A 25,381-nucleotide genomic window follows, 5' to 3' on the forward strand; every position below is an offset into this window, starting at 1 on the left:
AGTGTATGAACAGTTGTAGCATTCAATGGCTAATGTGAGCGAGAATAGCTGTTATTAGAAGCGTATCGCCCAGAGAGGTGAAGTACAAGAAGAGACGTGGTCAGTGGGGCTCCTCCAGCCGCCCGGCCGTCTCCCACTTGATGCCTGCCGAAATTTTAACATAGTTCATCGGTTGGCGAGATACTGACAGATGCAGAAATGCCACCGAGTTGAAAACAGAAACGCATTTCTCTCGGCCAACAAGGTCAATTAATAATATTAATCACTTACATCCTGTAAACACTTTCTAGCCAGTGGGCTCCTCCCAGTAGTAAGTACTTGTGGGGCCAAGGGCACAGACAGAAAGCTGACAATAACACCGTGCATCACAGCCACAGGCAAGTCACTTCTTCTGAAACTGGCTGTGAAAAGCAAGAGATTATTCCAGAAAAAAAAGTCCGGATATTATGTGGATAACGTTCCTGCTAACGCGGGGGAAAATAAGCCCAGCAGATTGCAAATAGCACAATCATGTGCAAGTCAGCATACAAAGTCTGTAGCTAAATAGGCAATATATATCCATTTGCTTTATTAAACATCTATACGTATTATACATAATTAAATAATTACAAATAATGTATAAGCTGCACACATTCGTGTGCTCAGTTGCACGCATGCAGTCACAGATGCGTACACATATAAGCCTTTGTTCATGGGCTACTTCACCTCTCTGGGCGATACGCTTCTAATAACAGCTATTCTGGCTCACATTAGCCATTGAATGCTACAACTGTTCATACACTCAAAGAGATATGATTTGGGTCTCTGAAAGTATTCCAGAAAATATAGCAAAATTTAGGAAAATTCAGGCAGATATTTATTATACCTATCCTGCCATTTTTATGAGAGCCAAATTTTATAGATTTAACAATCTGGCACTTTCCCATGCAGGACTGTATTTTCTGTCATTCCAATATTTTGAGAATAATGAATTTTTCTGTTCTGTCACCAACTTCAGACATTCTGTCTTTTGAATAGTGGCAGCTCAGGCTACTAAAGAAGCATGTGCTGGGCAATTTATGTTTCTTCCTCCTTGCAAGTCAGGTATATTCTCCCAAGTAAAAGTAGCCAACCTTTTTGTCAGCATTAAAAAAAAAAGGAAAATAACTCTTTTTACCTAATAAATATTATGGAAAGTATTTTGATGGAAACTTATCATTTTTTACAATAAAAAACAATAAAGCTAATGCCCCCTTAACTGTTAATCAAAAAATTAAATGTTAATTAAAGAACTAAAAATAACCCGAAACTGCTCATGTTTCAGTTCTCCATTGAAAACTTTGAACATTTGTCCGCTTTTTGCACACTTGGAAGGTTTTCATGGGAACTAATAATTTTAGTCTCAAGAAGACTGTCTTATTGTATTTCTTTAGCTAGTTAAAACAAGCTGAGCGAGCAGAACGAGTGAGGGTTATATATTGCGTTCTTTGCATGCCTCAAGTTCCTACTAAAGCTATTATCTGTAGCAAGAAAGATATTAAACAGATACTGTTCAACAGCTTCATCTTAAAACAGATTTCAAAAAATAGTTTAAAAATGGAATAGACAAGTCATGATCCTTTCAATAAAATTCTGTGGAAATACTGAATGGCCAAAGTCATGTTGTGCCCCCCGAGGGACAAATAAAATGTGAGTATTGCCCCAAAGCCGTGCACGGATGCTGCGTGAGAGGATTCTGGTAAGTAGATTCTGCAGAGGTGCCAGGTTGTCTGTACAAACTGTCTCCTAACATGGGGGGTTTAAGCATGATGAAGTTGTTTCTTCCAACTTTCTTGCCTAAGCAGCAGAACGGCAGAGGACTGATGGCGTAACTGGTGATAAAAGTGTGTTGGATGCTTCTAATTTTTTCCACGTACACTCTCTGACCAATTTTTGGTGAAACAACTGAGGGGTTTATTTTTCTTAAGCAAATGACTTTTACTGTAAACCCTGGCTTTTTAGAGGCGAATAAAAGGACTGCTTCGTAGGATGCAATTATTCATAATGAAAAACTCTTTTTAGAGTCAGGTGGCACTCATCATCTATTCTAGTGACTTACATGCACAAATTGAAAACAAAATGAAACCTGAGGGATCAGGTGCTCTGGCATGTTTAATAAGAACTGAATTGTTTGTGTGTCTTTGTTAGACCTGGAGTATGCTCAAGGGGTTGTACAGGTCTTCCTGCTCTTACATGCCTTGTTAGGATACATGTTTCTGTGTGGCTCTATTTATTAAATTTGAGCTATTAAACCAGTCTTAAAAAGCTCTGCTTGTTTAGTTTAGCTTGCTAGTGAGTTGTAAAAGCTAAAAAAGCCAGGCTGAGGTTGGGTCGGGTGGTTGGTTCTGTTGGTTCCTCCTCTCTGGTACCCTCTGACAGCAGCTGGTAGCGAGGGGTCTGGGGGAACTCGAACAGGACCAGCTTTTCTCTGTATTGCACTGGCCTTTTAGCATGAAAAACCATGAATAATCACTCCATATTCACCTTCTTGCTGTCATGATTTTATAGGCTTCTGTTAGAGCCTCTCACAGTCTCTTTTCTAGGCAGAAGAGTCCTTGTCTATTTAGTATCTCCTGATACAGAAGCTGCTTTAGTCTGAGATTATGCTCACCGTACTTCTTTCTGTATGTGCTCCAAGAAGGAAAGATCAGAGAAGCATGCAGTTGTGAGTGCTATATAGATTTTTCCAATGTCATAAAGATGTTTCCTGTGCTATTCCCTAGTTCTTTTCTCGAGATTCTCAGCTTTGTATTTCAGAACCCATCAAAGTATACAAAGCTGTTTTCTGCCAAATGCATAACATTTTATTTATCAACCCTGAATTTCCTCTGCCTCATCACCATCATAAAATCCCTTGTGTAATTTCTTTGAAGTCTATTTTTAATTTTACTACCCTTGGTAATTCAGCATCATCATCAAACTTCACCACCTTACTATTTATTCCCTTTTCCAGATGATTTAAGAGTATCTTGGTCAGTATCAGCTCCAGAATAGATGTCTCTGGGCCTCCACCAGTGATCTCCTTTTACTCTGAGAAGCAACCAGTGCTTCCAGTGCTACACTGTGTTGATTATTCCCCACTGTATCGCATTTGTTCATATGTCTATTGGCTTCTTTATTATAATTCCTTCCAATTTCTCTGATTTAGACATCCGATTTCTAGGCCTGCAGTTCTCTGGATCTCTTCTGGAGCCCTTCTGAAAAACGCCCGTTACCTCTGGCGCTCTGATTCCTCAGCTGCTGGGGGCCAAGTGCTAGATTACACCTGCCCAGTTAATACAGCAATAATTTCACATAGGAGCTCCTTTAGGATTCCTGGGTGAATACTAGCTTATTCCAGTGAGTAGCTTTTATTCATTTGATTGATTTGTTCTAGAATCTTTTCCATTAATGCTTCAATATCAGACAGATCCTCCAGTGACCCGTTTGAATCTACTCCTGCCACAGAGGTAGGAAATTCCCTAAGTTCTTCTATGGTCAACACAGATGCAAATAATGGAGTCACTTCCTACTCCTTCAGCTTCACCAAATCCCTTTTCTACCCTTTTGATCATCTATTGATCCTCGTAGTCTTTGATAAGCTTTGTGCTTTTGATCTATTTAAAAAATGAAGTTATGATTTTATTTTTTTTTAATTCAAAGCCTTTTTTGGGCTGCCTTTTTCAGCTTTCACATTCAATTGACTTCATTTTATGCTCTGTTCTACTTCTCTTGTAAAGAGTGTCTCCTTATTTCCGATAGCCTCTTTCACCTGGCTGTTTTGTAATAGCAGTCTTTTTCAGGTCTTCTTAAAATAGTATGTAATAATGTGTTTTCCCTAACTGAGTTTTTCTGCTCTGACTTGTTTCTACCTGGCCACTGTCTTAACTTTAGATTCTTACCCTTTTTAATAGTAAATACACTTGTAGGACACTTCAGGTGTTTTGGCCTTGAGTATATTAGGCTTGCTGTATGGAGTGCTTGTTAAAGATATTTTGGACTGACTGTCTGCTCCAAAAAGTCACTTATAGTGACTAAAAATTTAGTCTTCAAACTGCAAACATATGTGATGATTACATGGGAATAAACAACATCTCCAATTATTACTGTGTGTTCTGTCATCATAGCCTTTAGGATCTCTTTGAAACTGTCACAGTGTTACAGTCCTGCTGTTCGTATTGTAGCTCTAATACGACATTAAACCCATCTATGAATGGGACTTCAAACCGAGAGGAATCTGTGTTATCCATGAATATAACTGACTTCTTATCTGTCTTTAGTGCATAAACATAAAACACCACCTTGAAACTATCTAATCTGCCCTTCGGAAATGTTTTGTACCTTGACATTGAAGTGTTGCCCGATTATTTTTTCCCCACGGTTCCTGTTGTGCCAATGATGTCAAAAATCCTCATTTAAAGCTTGTTGTTAAACTCACCATGAACTCTGTCTGAAGTAAATGAGAACATGCAACTGCGTCTTGAAGCTGCTGCCGTGTCAGAATGCGGCCGGCCGATTGTAGGTATTCCATCGCTACTTTTTCTCGTGGGGTTGGCACAGCGACGAAAGGTTCAACACTTCCCAAACTGCTCATATCCAAAGTCAGAGAGACATTGGATCCTCGTCTGCGTTAGAAAATAATTAAAACAGTTATATCAGTGTTACTGTTAAGTCCCATACTCCTGCAGCTGATCCTGAGTTATTTATGCACCCTGGCTTTCTGTACAGTCACTGGGAGATTTGGGTATGCAAAGACTGCAAGACTGGTTTCACTGGAAGCACTGGGTGGCCAGAAAACCAAGATTTTACATCTTATCCTAGTTCCTGAATCTAACGACGGATGCAAGAACAGTGTGCTAGGGAGCAACTATTTGGATTATTGTTAGAAGTCGAAACTGCTCCCTATACGCTACTTAATAGTTACAGGTGTCAAATGTGAAAGTGGTATCTTAGTAAGGAAGAAATGTTTCACAGAAAAAAAAAAGGGTTCTAACATTTCTAACTGATACGTATAACAACCTGGAAATAAATCCACAGTTATGTCAGCTATATGTTTAAGAATCTACTCAAATTAGATATACAGAATGGAGGGGGGAAAAAGTGATAAAATCAGCAGAAATAGGTGGAAAGGCAGTGCAAACATCATGGCTACCAAGTGGACAATGTCTCATGTTAGGTGGGAGAGAAGGGAAAGGCAATAAACCACAATAAATGAGCTGAATCCCAAGAGGAGGAATGGTCACAGGCTTAGAGGGGTTATTCGGAAATGCCAAACGTCTCTTGCAGGACAATGAAATTCATCAACATTTCACATTTCTGCAGGAAAATAAAATTGGATTCAACAGCACCTTTGAGCCATGAAAATACAAATAAAGCACGCTTCTGCGTGCTTGGTACAAGCACTACTCTCTTTGTCACTTTCTCCAAACAACACTTAAAAAACCTGATTTTTTTCATAGTTTCAACTCATCAATCAAATGTTATCTACTCAACCCTCAACTTTAGGCATATTGATTGCAATAAATCCACACTCTGTGAATTGTGATGACTAAACACACATTTGTAGGCATTAATCAAAGTTTTTCTGTTTACTAATCAGAAATCAGTGCTATAAGACTGTAAGATTCAGCTGTCTGAACTGGGCTACAGGTGCCCAGCTCAGTGTAAACATCTCTGACATTTACCAAGCATCTATGCACATATAGAGATATGACCACGCAACTTTCACTCCTACGTCTGCACGTTATTGCCTCTCCGTTAATGTATGCTTACAGGGGAGCTCTTTTAGCTCTTAGTTGCTCTACCATGCTCAGATATACACAACCACAACGTAAGATCTCTGTCTCAAGTCTTTCCTAATAGATCTGCTAGATCAGAATACAACTCTACGCCTTGCCCGTTTTTAAAAGCACATATGCCAGCGATTAACCGTTTACTGGTTAATCCATTATCTGGTGTCTCCACTTTTCCTGCTAGAACTCTGCATGGTTGGGTGCATTTCTTGTTGGCAGAACTGCCGCTGGGTGAGTGTGACCGCACACCACGCTGGACACTGGGATGTTGTTGTTAAGATACAACTGTCCCTTTTACAGTAATGCCACATATTATTATAAATGTCACACAGACATCATCAGGTAGTATCTGTGAGGCAAGTGCTGTTAGTTTTGGGGGAATCCTTTAGTCTGCAGCAAAAGTTGCTTGTGTTAATACTTGGGTTTTACTGCCCTGTCATTATTTATCGGCGGCCCACAGGTATTTGTATGCACACATATTTGAGCAAATTAATTGTCTTTTCAGACACTGGGACTCCTTACTTACTTAGTGCTGGTGTTGCTGTTCTGTTTTCTGATCTTCTTCTGCCACCAGGATAAGTACTTATAGGGTTTATTGCTTTCTTTGTAACCATACAAACATAACACTTTTTTTTTGTTGACACAACTTCAGTGCGCTTCCCTTCCTCTTATACATGTCAGCAGATCCTTCAGTAATTTTATTTTAAATGAAACCATTTCTATCATGCCAGTCTGCACGAATAGAAATGACTTCACTCACTCACTCGCTCATCACTTAGCAGAACACAAAGCAACAACGGCCGAGAGACAAGACCACCCGACGGAATCGGTGAGTCTCGCGTCGTGCCAAAGTGTCCATAAACCTATTTCGGGTTAGGCGATGGGTGGGTGACAGAAGCGCTTTGCTGCCCAGGCCCGCAGATGGTACCGGTGAGTCAGCGGCAGAAGCAGAGGTGGGAGAGGCGAGATGGAGCCGAGGCGGCCGCAGGCAGCTGCTGCCTCCCGGGGTAGACGGGGACAGTTTCTGTTGGCAGAGCGAAGTAGGCGGGTACGATTCTGCTAATTTCGCTAGGAGGTAGGCAGAAGCAAAGTAGCATCCTGAGCAGAAACGACTACTAACTGATCTATGCACAGGCTACCAGCAGAGCTCCGTGGCTCGCTCACCCCCTGCGCCGTAGCGAAGCCCCGGTCGGCGGTACCAGGGCTCATACCCAAATCCAGAGCCGGGACGGCCTGGGAGCCGGGCACGCCGCGGTGGCCGCACTCTGCCGGACCCTGCGGGAGGGTCCTGGATCCCGTAGCCATCCCGGCTCCCCAGGGAATGCCCCTGCTGCGGGAGAAACCGGTCCCCCAGCTCCACGGAAAACATCCCGTTAGACCGCTTTCTCACAAAACCCCTCCCGTGAAAGCACCTCTTCTGACCACAACTAGCAATTTATTCCATGGAAAAAGGCAGTCCTTCAAACAGGTGGCTCCAAGGGCGTATATCGCAATTCCAATCTTTTGAAAACAGTCCAGAAATCCACAGAAGAGGTGTGCGATGAACCTCTCCAAAACTGTTTAGGCTACCTTTGGTTGAGAAATGGGTAGCGATTTAGACCCAGACATACTTCTGGGAGAACCTGCTGAGATTTCCTAATATAGAGGAAAAGCATTCGCATTGTTCATTAACAAAGTGCCGTGAAAATGTTAATATTTTCTTTGGCTTTTACATTGTTATAACTGACAGTCTTGGCAAAAAGGCTATTTCCTTTTTAACAACAACAACAAAAATATACCTGATCTAATTATAACTTTGAGTTTACAGCTTTTACCATTTATGGGGATTATTGACGAATACCAGTGTTGAGAATCAAATAACTTACTCTGGAAAGAAGAAATAGTTTTTAGCCGCGTATTTAACACATTAAAAGCTACATGTTGAATAAAAACTGAATATAGGGCAGAAAATAATTACCTAAAGGATAGCAGTCTTTTCAGAAAGTCTGTAAGAGGATAGACAATAGATAATAGCTCTAAGGGTAATTCTTCCATAGAAACAGGCATCTCAAAGAAAACTTTCGAAGAAGCGTGCTTCAGTTAATAAAAAGATTCTAATAATGTTTACATTAGCAATACTAACTATTGCCAATATTAACATTAATCACACAGACTTCTTTATTGCATTCAAGACCGTGCTGAGGAATAGGGCTGAAAACAGGACATATTGCCTTGTCCTGATAGATGAAGGAGGACCTGAACCCATCATGCGCTTGTATGTCCTAATAGGAGATGCTTATAGTCTCAGGTCCTGCTCTGGACTCCTGGGATTCTCTATCCCTCTCCAACAGTTAAATTCTTCACTTTCTGTAGAAAAGAGTGGACAGCCAGAATTCTCTTCTCGTTTACTAGCTGAGTGGAAAGAGGTTAGGTAGGGAACCCACCTTTTCCCACGTTATTGGGTGGACTGCACAAGGCTGGCCACGGAGCAACAAGGAGGTACCACCTAAAACAAAGCCCATTTTTGGTAACTATCCCTTGTCTCCAATAGGTTTTGAATAAAGAAATCACAATCACACCAGCAACACTTCAAGTCAGACAACTAATTTTTCTTGGAGAGAGAGAGATATATATATATCTCCTGACTACAGGTATCTTTCCATTTCAAATTAGAGTGAAGGAGCCACACACAAGGGTTTTCCCTTATTTCTGAATATTTACAACCCTTTTTTACCTTCTAAATAACTTTATATTTTTTATGTTCCCCATGTTAATAGTCTGAGCTAAATTAGAGAAGATTTCGTTGTGATACACCTGCCTCAGCATCCCCTCGAGGTTGTGTCTTGATGGGGAAGAGCATCATGTGAGGAATCTGAGGAATTGTAAACATTCGTGACAACATTACATTAAAAACAGCATGAGACTAACTCTTCCGAAGTTTCACCAGCTGGGACAGCCACCTCATCACTGGGTACGTGAATAAGTGCAATCAGGAAACCACTTGTGTCTGTCTGTGTATTGTCTAGTATCCCTGAGGGGGTCTTATTAGATACTTACAGGCTTCTTTTCAGTTCGGTAATAGGAACAAGTCCAGCGATAAGAATCCACTGGAGTATTTTTAATAATACATTTACAGAAGCAGATTTTATTACAGATCATGATTAAAAAAAAAAAAAGAAAAAGATTAATGCAATGTTTGTTTGAAAAACTCTAAAAAGGAAGCTCCACCTGTCCACCTCGGAGGGCCACCAGGTTACTAAAGCCTATTAATCATCAATGAGGTCATTTCCAGGTCTTCCCTGACCCTAAAATTAAGCCATAGCTGGCGATTATGAAAATCCAATTACCCGACACATTTTCCCAGTTGTTTATTTAAGCCGGGCAATTTCTTTAAATACACATTCCCGTGTTTATTCAGCACTCCTGAAAAAATGCAACGCCCAGATTCCCGGTCCTCGGCTTCTCATTCTCTCCAGCGGTTTTGGAAGCAGCGGTGACGGCCGCTGCCCTCCAAGAGCCATTGCCCTCCGACCCCGGCATTGCAGACGTGGGAGGCTCTTCCTTCTGGACCCTCGGTCCTCCGTCCCGCTGCCCAGCTTCTGCGCGGCCCGAGCGGGATCTGCGTCCGCCGTGCAGGTGGAAGGAAGCCATTAATTAGCGGGAAGAGCGGCGCTGGCTGCCGCTGCTGGGGAGGGAGTTCGCTTTGGGTCCTCCGATCCCGCTCGTACCGGGAGACGCTCCGCAGGGATACTCTTCCCCGGGTTTTACTGCCGGGATGACGGGAAAAACACCGCGGTTCCCCTCTGCGTTTTATTTCTCTAGTGCTCACAGACCAGGTCTAGCCGTGGGTCCTGAGTCTCTTCCCTTGCTGGTCCATCTCACCAGCCAATGCACTGAATTCCGGTGGGTTCTGCTCTGCTGCAATGACACTGGGAGACCACAATCAGGCACATGGTTTCCATCACTTACTACCTTACCCGGGCCAGGCTTCACCTGCTTATCTGGTGTTGTGTTTCAGTAGAGTAATTCAAAAGAAAAAAAAATACACATTTGTAAAAAAGGACAATGGAAAAAATATAGGTCTCATCTTTCCTGCCGCTTTTAGCAAAATAGCTAAGAGAAAACACGGTCATGTAGACGAACAAACGTGATACGTAAAGCTGCGGTGGGGTGTGAAAAGCACAGTAAATCAGAAAAGGACATAATGTTTTTGTTGTTATTAATCCTGTATTTTGATACAAAGTAAATAAAAATAGGATACTGCATAACTCCCATTGGTTTCTTCAAGAAAAATCAATGTTGGAAAAAGAAAAAGTAGAAGAGCAGAAATACAGAAGGGTTAAAATAATCTTTGCAAAGGACTGAACATACTGCAATTTTCATCCAGCCTTGGGCAAACAGTAACGCACATCTTCTAACACATGACTGAGACATTTCTTCACAAATCCAGATTTATAATAGCCATTACAGTCAGTCCTCAGAAGGTTAAAAGATAACTCTTATTTGAAGTGAAGTATAATTCAATAAATTTTAAAGTACCATTCACAGTATTGTTAAATAGTTGCTTCTAACAAGCATAAGAACGGTTTATGTGTTTTTCACAAATGCTTATATATGATTCTTGCCCTGTACGTGCTAGCCTAAAATATACATCATCACCTCATACTGCTTATGTTACTGGACGTCTTGGGAAAGTAGGGCTGAATGTGAGCATGGTTACATTAACGGGTGCGGTAACCTCTCGCGTTTTTTCTGGCCATCAGCATACTACCTCAAACAAGTCTTCTAAGCATGTGGTAAAACTCCATTATTGAGCACCAAACTTGAAAAAAGAAGATTCATTTTTTCCTAGGTCTACATTCTTTTCTTGGAAATGTAGAGCTCATAAGTTTCTGTTTTCTGTTGTTCTGCGGCACATATTAGAGAATATTCTGATAGAAACCCCATAACTGATAATATACAATACCCATTAATGTAATTATCCTCTTATTTACTCCTACTTTCAACAAAGGCCAATCAATATCATCAGTATTAGTTTGAGAAAAAAAATGAACTAAAAAATCATTATGTAACTATGTGAATGTCATCCTAATGAATAACTATTTGCACATAGTACTTACTGCATATAACGTACTTTCTTATTTTTACACTCCTAGGTGCCCTATGAAGCAGCATTATACAGATGCTACGCTTGGCAGATCCATGATGATAACTCAAGTTTCCTAAATGATCTCTGCTTTGCTTGCTGACAATTCTGGGTTGCCGTTGGTTTTCACTTGAACAAGTGCTGCAGCTTTTAGGAACCCACTCAGACCCGGGGTTATTGACACTTTTAAGCAAACAAAACCTACATCACTCCCAAACTGAAGTACTCAAAAATCAGCAGCTGCAGTCGACCAACTAACCAGGCCAAAGAAGAATTAGTGTTAGAAGCAGGACTAAAACCCAAGGTTCCCTAAATCTGTGTCATTTCTCAGGTTACCTTAAGTCATTTTGCAATCAATTGTCAAAGGTACTCTTCTCTAGAGGAAATTACTCTTCAACTGATTTCAAGATTCAGCATTATTTATGTCAATCATTTACTTAAAAAAACAACAGCAGAGGGATACAAACTGATTTTGATAGAAAATCTGTAACTATGAATATAAAATGTCTGATTTACTTTGCATTAAAGGGTAACAGGCATTATGGCGAGTCTAAATTGATACAGTCTGATACCTTGAAGGACCTATTCCATTCAGCTCATGTTTGGTCATTTTGCAGCAACTTTACTATGCATGAAAATAAAAAATGCAGGACCAGAGTTCCACCTTCAGCACTTTGGTGTGCAGGTGGTCAAACCTTGATCTTCCCCCCTCTCCTGCTATCCCCCGACATACCAGCGCTACTTAAAACACCAGAAGTTACCTACTGACCTCCTATCATGCCTAGGAACAGTGGACCTCTCTTTTTCTGTAGGCTGCTGGCCTCATTTCCAAAGCCTTACTCCTCTCACAAATTCACCTTCCTCTGGCTCTGATTCCTCCTCTCCAGAGAGGAGATCCTGGACAGATAGGTAGATACTAGCCCAATGTTTCCACAAGCATGCTTAGCAATTCAGTTGTTAATATAACTGATATTTATAATATTTCTACTCTGCCTCCCAGTCATGTGCACCCCAGATGAATCCTGTACCATTTGTACGGGCAGCCCAACCTCACCGACTGGAAAGCCTCATTTACAGTGCAGAGGCAGTAATTGGGATATAACACTGAAGATAATACGTATCACCAGAAAGCCAGAGGTGGAAGATATGTAAGCTCAGGACCATGAGGAAGGCAATGGGATGAAGTATGCTGATCCTATGCACCTTCTTGGAAAGAACATCTGCCATTTCTGCACACGGTTGCTCTATCACACCGCTCTCCTCGGAGTATTCTGGTGTTGCATTATTATTTTTTTCCCACTTATTTGTCACTTGAAAACCTGATGCTTCCTGCCTGTCACTCTGAGGAAGGGGTCTGGAAGTGACGATAGCAAGCTGTGTGCCCACTGGAAGAAGAGGGATATACGGCTGCTGTGAGGCAAGACTTCCAATCCTCTGCTGCTTCCTACCCACGAGAAACCTCCTGGCAGCACCTCTGAGTCCATAGAAATCGATGAGGAGCCTCAGCTCTAAAGTTTAAATAGCTTTTCTGGAAAGTGGAGGCACTTCATGTTCTCTCCAGAGGGTCTGATCTTGTTCCCACAGCCGCGAGCGAGAGCGGGCCAATACCTCCAGCACTAAATTGCAAACAATTCTCAGGATCTACTCACAGCTCAGCATGTCAAAATGAACTGAGGAAATGGTTTTGACAAGTACTTCTGGACTAAGTTTTAAGCAATCAGTATCTGGTTAGGACAGGAATGGCTCAATATCCTGTAGAGGAAAACAGCTGACATGAGAGTAGTTTCAACTTTCCCTCTTTTAATCATGCTTTCTAATGTACTGCCAATTCACTCCTGTTCTGCCCTCGATAAGGCTACGCCGCTCGGCTACGGGAACTGACTGTTCAAAAATGCAAAGCTTATACAACCTCCCATCTTTTCCTGTAGATTATTTCTACAATCAAATTGCGTTTTGTCACGCAAACTTCTCTCCCCAATAAAACTTGGATGGTAACATAAAGCTCTATTTCTGATTCGTATTCACATATATGTGTTTTCAGCACGAGTGAAAACTGAGTTAAATGTTCAGAGGTAAAAATAAATGAAGATGCTAATTTGTTGTGCTTATTTGAGCTGTTTTTTCAAAGAGCTGAATAAATGTTTACTAATTTATGGTTAATTTGCTTTAGATAGTAGAGCTTTAATTGAACGCAGTCTTGTTTATTGCTATTATTATCTGCTTGCATTGCAGCATTGCTCTATTTCATACTGGAGGCCTCGTTGCACAAACATACTGGATGACCTGTTCTCTCTCCGATTAATGCACACGCTAATTTAAACCAAGCTACAATGAATATAAACAAAAGGGATTAAAAGAATAGGGAAAAGGAAAAGAGAATGGAGAGGAATAACAATTAGCTGCTAGGGCTGCAGAGTTTAAACAAATGCACAATTTAATGTGCTCAGATGATGCATTATTTAAGGTAAGCCAACAAGAACTGTTAAAACCCCCCAAATATTCTGTCTGCTGTATCTTCTGCTTGAAAATTAGAAAAAAACCCAATCAATTTGCAAAATATTTTTTGTCTAACTTGTATGAGTTACCCCTCTATGATTTCAGCTCACAAGTACCTCCATGATACCTTGGAGGAGCTGTAGCTGGGCACCATCATTTCCCATTTAGATCTCTTGTCCAGGTGCGAAGCCTGATGACTTTTGCCAGCACACGCAAGTCTCACTCCTTTGCTGAGCACTACAGCATGCCCAGAGGGTGCTTGCCTGCAGTATTCAGAGAACCATAGCCTATCTAAGAGAACTGATCTAATAAATGAGAACGGAGAGGTGCAACACTACAGCAATAGCTTCTAGGAAGTGTTTTTATAATACCGGTTAACTGAGATTTTTTGCTCTTTAGTTGGTCAGCCCTATGGCAAACAAATAAGTAATGGACTCATCTTAGGTTTTTCAGCTTTTAGATGAAAAAAAACGTTTGTGTTGTTTTTTTTCTTTTTTCCATAACAGGACCCTTATCAATAAATCCATTCATGTATTCCATACTAATTAATCTCCTAAGCACAAACTCTACCTTCATGCTGCACCTGCTGCTCATCTAAGGAATGTAATCTACAACCCTTAAATCCAAACAAGCAAATATATAATCTATTCACACATTAATGTCCTTCAATACTCTTTTGGGTCTTCAACCAAAACCAGCTGACCTGGAAAAAGACATGGGTAGGAGTATTCTTAATGTAATTGGGCAGTATCTTCAGACAGTATCAGTAAGAGAAAATTATTTTTTATTGTGACTTGAAGACTAATCAGTACAATGAGTTCTTTCCTGGTGAGTTTGCCATTTGGGAAAGACAGGAAGGAACATCTGGGAAAAGAGGCTCTTACTACACCCTGTCAACCTTAAGATAATAAAAAAGCACATTCCTTGTTTATTTGACTTGGTCTTTGCTATCTTTAAACTACTGCAAGTGTCACACAGAAGATTTCTAAGCAGACAAATGAATTGTTAGTGCACTTTGAAGAAACTACCGAGCAGCAGCAGTTCCTGAAGAATGTAAAACCTCCAGACCCACAGCATTGCTCAGCCGAGCTGCGCCATCTGTGGACTTCTGTAAAGGGAGCCGGCAAAACCGCCCCGCTCGCAGCCGACAAAGCCGCCGAGGCTGCCCGTACAGACCAGAAATCCTTTTAGCTCATACACTTCTGAAGGCACAGTCCCCTTTCCAGAGTGACTTACGTGCTTAAGTTATACTATGAGCTGATGGGATTTAGGCTCTTAGAGACAGGAACCACGCATGTGCCCTTAGGTCTGCCATTTAGCTGTTTCTCAAGTTTCCAGAGCTGACACCTAAGCCAGGTATATAAACCTTTGCCTTCCCAGCTTTTTCTTCTTGATTCACTGTAGTAGTCTGGCTTTCCAGCCTTGCTTTCTAGGGGAAGGCTTGCTCAAACAAGTATATTAATGTGCGGAGTGCCTGGATTCCCTTTGAAAATGAAGTTTAGGAAATCCACTTAGGCTTGTAATTTGAAATGGAGCAATGCTCGAATGCTTTTAAAAGACAGCTGTAAATGTCTGCATACCAAGGTGTACTTTATCTTGCACTTCAGGGATTAGTTAGACCTCTAAAAGAGCTATTGCCAAGCTGTACAGCCCCATTGAGGGCTGAGCGGCTGATGAGGAACAGGCAGGTGAGTGACCTGGAGCTCCTTTCCACGGAGCTCAGCAGATCCCTTGAAGGCCACGGCCCTGGCCACTGCCTGCCTTCAGCAGGGACGTTCCTATAGGGGAATGCATAGGCTGGGCTCTAGAGAAGCGAAATGCATCCGTACCTGCGCCCAGAGACGAAGGCAGGGGCCAGAGCGAAGGCTTTCTGGATCTACTCTTCCTCAAGCACAGCATCAATGAGTCAGCACAGATTGGAAATTTCAGAGTGAAACAATTATAATTGCCTCAGATTCATAGTTCTCTCTTAGCAAAGGATTCACGGCATGAAGGAACTTAAATCACTTGATTTCAATTCACTCCTGTGAATTTGAATAGAGGAGGGAAATGTGAGGACTCTGATAAAAGCAGTGCTCCTCTAAATGCACATTGCATTATGAAATACAAAGAAAGGAGGACAAGTCATATCTGAAAGATAAACCAAACTGCCTCCCGGCCCGACCTCCGCCCCATCTATCTCAGTACAAACACTCTCAACACACAGGGCTCCACGCAGCGGGTTAGATTAACATACATTGAAGGGAGTGATACAGAAATATGAACGTAAATTTGGTGTACTAGGTAAGACCAAAGGTTGACCAGTATCCTGTTTTGAACAATGGCCAGCAAGAGGAGGTTTAGGGAAAGAATGCAAGAACAAATCAAGCAGGAATTACTGATTACTTAATTAACGCTGTTATTTTTAGTATGCCCTCCAGCTCCTGGCAATCTGTAGTTTAGGAACATCCTGAACCAAAGCTTGCTTCCATATCTCTGAGTCTGGTGTCCTCTGTGATTTTTCCTTCAGACAGCTTTCTTAGCCCACCTTCTGACCTCGGCACTGTCCCAGGACAATGAGCTCCGCAGCTGGGAGCCAGGCAGTAACGAACACTAGACATGGGGACTAGAGGGGTATTTAGGCCATCTACATTTGGGACAATCCTTGTGATGAAGCAGAAAACATTTATTTTATTCTAATCTTATCAGTAAATTGCAAATGCATTCTCTGTAGCCAGAGGATTACCTTTGGGATTAATTACAGTACCAGCTTTCTGCTTTTCACAATGCCGCCTTCTTTCGCAAACCTATTCAGTATTGTGCTCTGCGGGCCAAATTCTCTTCCCAGCTACCTCTATAAATCCACTGAGGCAAACCAAGCTAAATAGAGTCTAAAGTGAAACGAGACCATGCAAATTGGACTTATTAGCTGTTGTGTGCTTTCCTGCCGTTCTGATTGTTTTCCATCATTTGTTGTAAGGCTAGGCTGTGATGTCCACTATCACATCCAGGGAAAGGAACGGAAAGCCTCTGGACTCTGCAGCAGCCCTCCGGTGCAATTTGCTACAACTCAGGAAGGATTTGAGACATCTCAGAGACGGGAGATGTGGCTGCCAGGGGGACGGTGGGAAGTGGAAGTGCCAGCCCTGGCAGAGGGGCAGGGTCCGCAGCCTCCTGCCCAGCACCGGCCCCATCTCTCGCTGGCAGCGCGGCTTTCCAGGGAGCTGCTATTGGTCATCCCGAAGCATCGGGACGCAGTTCCCTAGAGAAACATTGTACTTAACGACATTTTTCTGTGTGGGAATTATATACAGTACTTCCCCTTCTGATGCCTATCGCATATTTGAGCTGTGTTCTGTTTTGCTCCTGTTATCAAATCACAGTATTAGCATAACCGGGATAATTATAGCTACCACAAATTAATAACAACAATACACACAGTTTGTTAAGCATCAAAAGTATGTTCTTTGATAGGGAACATAAGGGAAGTCCCTGTCCCAGAAAGAAATACCACTGTTGTAGCTTCTTACAGACTCCACCAGTTAGAGAACGGAACGAAGGGTTCAAGAGTCCAGGTATTTTGTGAAGATAGGGCACTGATTTGCAATATCGGCTTGGATCAGTCACTTAACCAATTAATGTCTCACTTGCCTTACTATGAAAATAGTAAGAGCTTCTGAAACGTGTTGGCCATACTCAGAGAAGGTTCAAAGTCAAACCAAACTGATGCATCAGCTTCGATCTGATGGTATCAAAGCAGACAAACAACTCCAGCGAGAACCTGGCTGAACTGTCAGTGTCGTATGAAATCAGCTACTGCCTCTGGGCACTATTTCTTGGGCTGAGCCATTCTCATGGCGGACCCTGGGCATCCTCATCTCTGCCATGATGCTATTGCGTCTGCATTTCCTGAGGCTTGCCTGATTGTCTGTACGCATCTACCACCTTGTCTGATGTTGAGATTGTAAGTTTTTTGGATAGAGGATCATTTCATTTTTGTGTGTATACGGAGCCTTGCACAGAGGGATCCTGATCTGTGACTGAGGGTCTCGGGTACTATATTGATAAAAATGCTAAAGAGAATTTCCCGCAAGAGCTGAGAAATAGTCTGACCCGCAGATTTACATGCAGTATTCTTTGAGGAAAGGTGTATTTGCAAACAAAGAACATTTCTGCCAGCTAGCAATGTTAAGCTTTCTGTACATACTACCTCTGACTGCATAAGAGATATTTACTGAATTTCCAGAACTGTTTTTTTCCGAAAATAAGCAGTATGATTAGTCAACTGTCATAATTTGTAAGTGTTCTCCTGACAATGCACAGAAATAAAATGAATTATGATTGCATTCAAAGAAGAGATTCATGGCCTGGAATATTAAACTGATGGCTACAATATAAGGTAGATGCTTAGTAAGTACTGTCCAGTCCATGGCTTCCTGCAATTCAAAGACATTCTTGGGTATTTTATAGTGCAGGTTTGGACGTGCTTTGATGTTTTTCTTTTCTTTCTCTAGCTGTGTTCTGTGTCTGTTCCTAATGTTTTAAATTAAGGGGAACTGAGAAGCTAAAATTCAGCTTTAGGCTGCCCTGCAGAACAGTTGGCCAGAAGAAACAGCATGATCAGTGAGAAACGCATTTCAAAACAAGAGGAAAGGTGAATATTTCTGTTTTAATTTGAGGCATTGGCCTTTTTCAGACATTAACAGGAGAATTCCAGGAGACTTCTATAAAGCCCCCAAAGCTGAAAAATCAACCTTTCCTGTAAATTTCAAACCCCTGTACATCTGCTAGGGATGCTCCCTTCCACATCGGTTGTTTATTTTACTGAAATCAGTACCTGGGGGTTCTAGTCAAGGACTCAGGCGATGCAATGCACCTCATCCTGCTTACCCAATCTCATACTGAAACGGGTTCTCTTCTCTTTGTCCCTTAGCACGGCATTTCCAACCTGCCGATGTGAAAAGGCGATATATTTGGTTGTAAATGTCACAGGTGGACACATCCTGCTACGGGCTGAGTTGAGATACTTGGAGCGTTCAAGTTTAGCTAATGTGCATCTCCTCGCTTTCCCAGATGTCCCACTCTGCCTGCACATTAGGACAGCGGTTACAGAAACCCTGCCTGCGATGGTCGACCACAGAAACGAAGCGGAGGCAGAGAGGAGCCGAGGAAATCAGCCACTGGAAAGCTGCGTCGGAGTTTCACCCTCTGGCCAAACGGCGCTTAAAAACCCAAACCCGCTGCTGGACAAGACAAGGGGATTACTCACACATCTCAAATTACTCATGTGCCCAGGGCAACAGTGACTCGTCTGATCCGAGGCCTGAGAGTCATTTAAATATTAACATGGATATTTCCCCTCGGTTTCTTGTGCCGTGCGTTACTTTTCAAAAGATCGGCTGGACGAATCACGGCAAACCCACCAAAACTGTCTACCAGATGGCGGCCACTGATTAATTTGTCTCAACTTAAGCCAAAAAGGAAGAAAATGCGATGGGTGGAGCAGTAAAGACAAGCACAATCAACATCCGACCAAACAGGGTTTCCTGTCACCTTGGGAACGACACTGATTGGCACCGCGGTTTCCTGTGTACAAGCTAAAACCAGTAGCAACTGGAGTAACAAGAATAAACGCCAGATAAGAGACCTGGGAATACAATAAAATTATTACAAAATTCCTGACTAAACCTCACAAGACGGTAAAGGCAAAACCAAGGGTAGGCATGCGTTGTGTGCTAAACGGAACACTCCCCAGCATCTCAGAGAAGAGGACTACGAAGCTGCACCAGAAGAATTTCTCCAAACGAGGGTGGGTTAATTTGCCTGAATTATCCACTCCCAGAAAAGAATGTCACGTGCTTTGAAGAGCTTTTAGTTCTTTGCAGGAGGAAAAAAAAGGGATGTGGGACAATTTAAAGCAGAGATGGAGTTAGGAATGGTAATATACCGTCTGCCCATGCTAATCTGAAGGAATTTGCAAGAGGTTCTAGAGACATAGGGAAATGGACTGTGGGTGTGAGTTTGGGCCATGGTACATAGTTATTTGCATCTATTTATTTAGATCATAACTCCCACAGAGTTTTGCTTCAAAGAGCTCTAACCACAACCAAAACACCTTCTCAACCAGCCAGGAGTCAAATAGTTAAAATATGGTTTTTAAAGGGTCTTTGTTAGGCTGGTGCCTGAGTTCACTTCCCCTCCAGAGAAAGGGGACAATTCACATTCCTGCCCTCTTCCTACGCTGCAGATAAGCAAAGACGTCTGTAATGGGTTGGACAGAACAGACATTCGTGCAAATCAGGGGTCCAGCGCTTGCAAAAAGTTTTCAGAGTGACTGTGCACGAACAGAGACGTTGTTACACAAATGCAAGTTGGAGGTAAAGCATTATTCTCTCTCTAGGCATGAATCCAAACCAGACCTCTCGGGCACTGAGCAGGAGACCCTCAGGGCTGGACCACACTTCACGTTCGCCGTTACTCCCACCTTGGTAGCCCAGGTTCTCAGCCCTTGCCCTTAACCAAGGTGCAGGCGCCAGCAGTCCCATGTGTGCCCTTCAAGGTAGTTGAGGTGGCCCGAGGAGGAGGAGGAGGGATGCCAGGGTGCCAGGCTGGGGGCACAGCCTGCGCCGAAAGGAGCGTTATTAAAAGGCACAGCCCATAATCAGCTGCCCACAGCCAGGACTGCTCCCCTCACATCAGCTGCTACCCCAGCCGCGCACTTCGTCGTGTGTGAGCTGCATCTAGAAAAAGAAATTAAACAGCGCCAGGAAACAATCCCAGGCACTGAAACTCGGTAATTGATACTGCTACGTTTCAAGCCTTGCAGCCCTGGTTTGGTTTTAGCGTTCGCCAACAAGAGGGCTCCAAAGCAATTCACTGGCACGGTTTGGGAACCAGCACATGCACAAACCGTTCCCAGCAGGCAGTCTGCATCCAGCCCCCCGCTCTTTCGGAGGTAAAGGGGGCTTGGCAGTATGGACACAAACGAATCTCTGCTAGCTGGCCTCGGTGCAATAAGTGGGTTTGGGTGTATTGAAGTTATTAGTGCATCTTACAGACCAGGACAGAATATAGCTGAGAGGTCTGCCAAGCGAGAGAAATGCATTTTCAGGGTCCTTCAGAAAGTGGTTTGGTTTTTTATCGTATTCTCTCACTCTTCTTAAAGGATGTGGACAAACAGTAGCGTGTAGGACTTTTACTGTACTTCAGGTTAAGGTTCTCATCTTTGCTACATCTCTTCAGACGGACACGCCAGCCAGCCGGTCTCACTCCAGTGGTCAGCAGTGCGGCCGGAGGAGGTTTACGTGCCACATCCATCCAAAGTGCTCTAATGAGTCGGTGGCAGAGACGGACTGGAGCACAAAAATTCCTGCCTGCCACCTCAAACTCAGTTTACTGGTCCCTGGTGCTTTGCAAATTCCTTCTGATAGGATATCACTGTAAAATCATTCTCCAGCTAGTACTTCGATGTTGGCACATAGCTGTGCTTTGAACAATTACACTGACATTTTCCTGAAAACAATCCCTAGGATTTAAATTAAGAATGCAGAAAGCATATTCAGCTCCACACAATAGGGTAAATTTATCCTCCAAATCTATGCAAAGCTAGTATATTTTAGCCAGGAAATTCAAGGCCCCTTCCTGTAAATATATTAAGTTCCCATGCTTGTGTCATAAACTACAAAACCTGGCATGTTTACAGTAGTCCAACTGCAAGGTGCTACCCTCTGAGCATTACTTGAAATGATTACTCACAATGGACGGTTTTGTATAAAGATAACAGATCAGCAACACCTTAATTATATTTGCAGCAACTGTGCTCTGTGATCTAAAACTCAGAACAGAACCAGAGAGAATTGTTGGAAATTTTTCTCATCTATTAGAGCGGAGATTTGGTTTAACAGTGATATCCTGAGAGGCAGCTGCCATTATATTAATGAAGCAAAGAGCACATCAGGTTTTTTACCCTGGTTCCAACATTTCTTACGAGTTTTTATTTGGTATACAGTATTGTTAAGATAATGATTCATTTTAACGGATACTGCTTTACTAACACCAGGAGAATAGGTATTACAGTTAGTGATTGTCATCCACAGCATTTGTCATTCTAACGGCAATTGACAGGGCACGGAAATTGTACAGGTGGCTGGAACAATAGTTTAATTTGTGCGTCTATGAAGAATAACTAATAAAAGAGAATAGTTATCAATACTAACACAGGAATTTTCTTCCACCTCCAAACTGAAGCCCAAACCGTTCACAATTTTCTCTGTAAAGATGTCAAATACAAGATGTTTCTGAGGAAGGACGCCAAAGGCAGAGAACAATAATTGCTCTCACTTTTTGTGTGTCTGTATGTGCGAGTACCTCTTGCTAATACATTCCTGATTCAAACTTTATCTTTTGGCAGTGAGTTCCACAGACTACTATGGGTTATTTGAATACATTTTTTTAAATCGTTTAAAAATACATAGCCTTTCTTTTCTATCAGAATATGTCTTTTTCTCATCTTATAAGGAAGTGGACAAAGGCGAGCATTTAGCAGCTTTATAACGCACATTATTTTAACTTTTATTTCGTGATACTTACTGTGAGCTATACTCATTGTATGTCCACTGAATACTTCTTAGAACTGGAGAAAAGAATTCCACTGTCAATTTACAGGCATCTTCAGGATGCTAAGAGAAATCCCACTGGTTACAGTCTATTAACCGTGGCATAGGGTTTTTATAGTATTGCTGTGCTTTGTGGGGAAAAGTAACATCACACATGGTTCTCACAATCAGAGTTCAAGCCAAGATTCGGTCCTATCTGTTATGTTTGTAGGGAGTTACTCTTGACATTGATTTAGGTGATTTTCCCCCTACTATTCTCTATTCTGATGCCTACAGATTTTCTCTAGAGGTTGCAGACGTGGTTGCACAGCATATGTTGCATGATGTCAGTGAGCTGCCCTCTCCCCTCCAGTTTTGCTCACGCTGGTGTTGCCTGCCTTCCCTTTCACAGAGTATCTTCTGTTTTCCTGTGTTCCAGCAGTGCTTCCATACCGTTACAGAATTCTTTTATTTCACATTTAAAAAAATATTTCATTATTTCACTTATCTGCCAGGTTTTTGCTCTGTTTGCCAAACTTCTTTCCTATTATATTCTCCACTCTCTTGTATTTATTTGCATAGAAAAAAAAATTAGCACAAAGCACATGTAAAATGTTACTTGGTCTGAATGAGAGTCCTGCATGCCCCTAGCATCCTGATTTGTGAGCATGAGGAGCTCTCCCTTTTTGACAGAATTTCCAATGAATATGTAACAGACTGAGAAAACATAGTGCTGTGATTTTTCCCACTGATTATTTAGATGTAATAGCCACAGTTTTAGGTCTTTGTGGCTAGGACGGAATACAAAAGCTTGAGAAGACTTTCGAAAGCACTGTTTGTTTTTTAACATACAGAGTAGAAGAGCTATCCACATGTTCTTTTCTTCCATGTACTTTTGCATGCTAGATAGGTAGTAACTAATTTGAACAAAACAGTATATTGTGCACTAGTTGGTTGACATACAGTTGTCCTAGTCACAAATAATACTGGAACTAAAACTCACAGCAGCAGTGGCTGGAGGAAAAGGAAATCCAGTTGTAAACCAAGTAAATACTGTACTGGTGTGGTAGCTTTTATATTTATATTTATATTTATATCCCCACCATACTTGTGTTTTAAAAACTTACTGCTCGTACTAAGAATTTTCAATGCTTGACATGTCAGAATGAAATCTAAAACATCACATCCCACTTCACCAGATTCTGATTTTGGCTGGGACCATTTATATCAAGATGAATTTTTAGCCAACCAGCAGAATAAAAAGAAGCCTTACCCTGCTGAAGGAAAATCCTATCTATCTTATTTGTATAGACCTATAAAAGCCTAAGTAGAAAAATAAACACTGATGCAATACTTGTGGATATGCTCACAGAGGAGAAAAGGATCATTTATGTCCTAAATTCAGGCATCGGCGCTCTGATATTGTGACAGTTCATCACTGAAGACACCACGGCAGAACATTAGCTCTCCCGCTCCTTTGGTCACTAACGGCTCTGTGTGGGTTGCTGATGGAGAAGGTCTTTGCTGCAAAAGAGCAGCAGTTGTGAAAACACCAGAAGAGAGCACCTTTGAAGCATTCTGTACTGACCGATCCGGAGGATGCCAGGAGGCTCTGAAGATGGCCCTTCACCTGCCTGCCCCAGCATCTATCGTTTCAGGACATGGTTTAGTGGGCGCGGCGGTGGTGGGTTGACGGTTGGACTCGATGATCTTAAAGGTCTTTTCCAACCTAAACGATTCTATGATTCTATGATTGATTGTAACAGAAAGGGGTCAGTGCCTCTTGGTTCTAACAGCCCTCTCCCCTCCATACCTGTCGGTCCCTCCTCCACTCTCGGCCACCACCGCTCCATCCCTTCCCCAGCCACACGCCACCCATGGGCGCACGTCCCCGACCAGTATCCAGGAAAATAACTCGCCTCCCGGTGCCGCTGGGCCGGTCACCATCCTGACTACGTGACCACCTTCCCTCCTCCAAGAGCTACAGCCAAAGAATAAAAAATGCAGATGCCACCTCGACGCCAGATGTGAGGGGGTTTGGGAGAGGGGGTGGCAGTGCCGCCTGCCAGCTCTCGATGTCACCCACCCTGCACCCAGACCCCCTCCCAACTGCATTCAGCAAGGCACCAAGCACTGGGGTGTGTACTGTCACAGAAAACTCATCTGCGGCGTTCTGCACGTGTGATAGTGCAAATGGTGCCTAATCTGCTGGGGGAGCTGCGTCTTAGGGAAAGAGCTGACTAAGAGCCTTTCCCAACACGCAGAAACAAACGTATGTGGACTTGGCTCCGGTATTCAGAAGCAAAATACATTTTAAGAAGCTGGACAAACTCCCAGAAACATTTTGATCTATGGGCGGTTGTCGATTAACAATTTGTCTGCCTCTGTACCAGCCTGTCGTGGTTTAACCCCAGCCGGTAGTTAAGCCCCACGCTGCCACTTGCTTGGTCCCCCCCTCCCAAGTGGGGTGGGGGAGAGAATAAGAAAAAAAAGTAAAACTTGTGGGCTGAGATAAAGACAGTTTAACAGGACACAAAAGGAAGGGAATAACAACAACAACAACAACAACAACAATAATAATAATAAAATATACAAAACAAGTGATGCACAATGCAATTGCTCACCACTTGCCAACTGATGCCCAGTTAGTTCCCGAGCAGCGATCTCCCCCCAGGCCCCCCCCCCCCCAGTTTATATACTGGGCATGACATCACATGGTATGGAATACCCCTGTGGCCAGTTGGGGTCAGCTGTCCTGGCTGTGTCCCCTCCCAACTCCTTGTGCCCCTCCAGCCGTCTTGCTGGCTGGGCATGAGAAGCTGAAAAACCCTTGACTTGGTATAAACACGACTGAGCAACATCTGAAAACATCAGTGTGTTATCAACATTCTTCTCATACTGAACCCAAAACATAACACTATACCAGCTATTAGAAAGAAAATTAACTCTATCCCAGCTGAAACCAGGACACAGCCAATGTTATGAAAATGGAAAGGTCCAGAGGAGCAGATGCTGATGTGCTGATGTGGTGCTTTGTGAAAACTCAGTTCCACTGTATTTTTGCATTTAGGTGTGCTCCTCAAAGCAGCACCTAGTGTGCAGAGCAGGGAGAGCTTGAGAGGCAGGCATCATCTGCCTTTCTGTCCCATCCTTCAGAGATACTGCCACAAACTTCTCATCTAGGTGGCTAGGCACAGCGGTTGGCTCACTCTGGGGTTTGGCCCATGGTCCATCGATTTCTCTTTGAAGAGATACCGTTTGGGCTGGGTCATATGAGCCTGTGGATCACACTTAAGGAATCAAACCAGGGAGTCTGGATAGTTAGAAAATACTGCTCAGGAACCACTATCAAGCCACCTGGCCAAAGGAACCTCGATGCTAAGTTTGTCAAGGAGTTC

At 42.6% G+C, this 25,381-nt stretch overlaps 1 protein-coding gene across 1 annotated transcript in view; it reads right to left on the bottom strand.

Annotated features, from left to right (window-relative positions):
• PTPRR (protein tyrosine phosphatase, receptor type, R) overlaps positions 1–25,381 on the bottom strand; it is a 140,610-nt gene that overhangs the window by 32,853 nt on the left and 82,376 nt on the right. The window contains exon 7 of the mRNA XM_010561960.1: positions 4,436–4,622. Within this exon, the coding sequence (XP_010560262.1) occupies positions 4,436–4,622 (187 nt within the window). The remainder of the gene's footprint in view (positions 1–4,435; positions 4,623–25,381) is intronic.

Source organism: Haliaeetus leucocephalus, unplaced genomic scaffold, assembly GCF_000737465.1.
Source record: "Haliaeetus leucocephalus isolate CR32 unplaced genomic scaffold, Haliaeetus_leucocephalus-4.0 Scaffold151, whole genome shotgun sequence".
In the NCBI taxonomy this organism is placed as follows: domain Eukaryota; kingdom Metazoa; phylum Chordata; class Aves; order Accipitriformes; family Accipitridae; genus Haliaeetus; species Haliaeetus leucocephalus.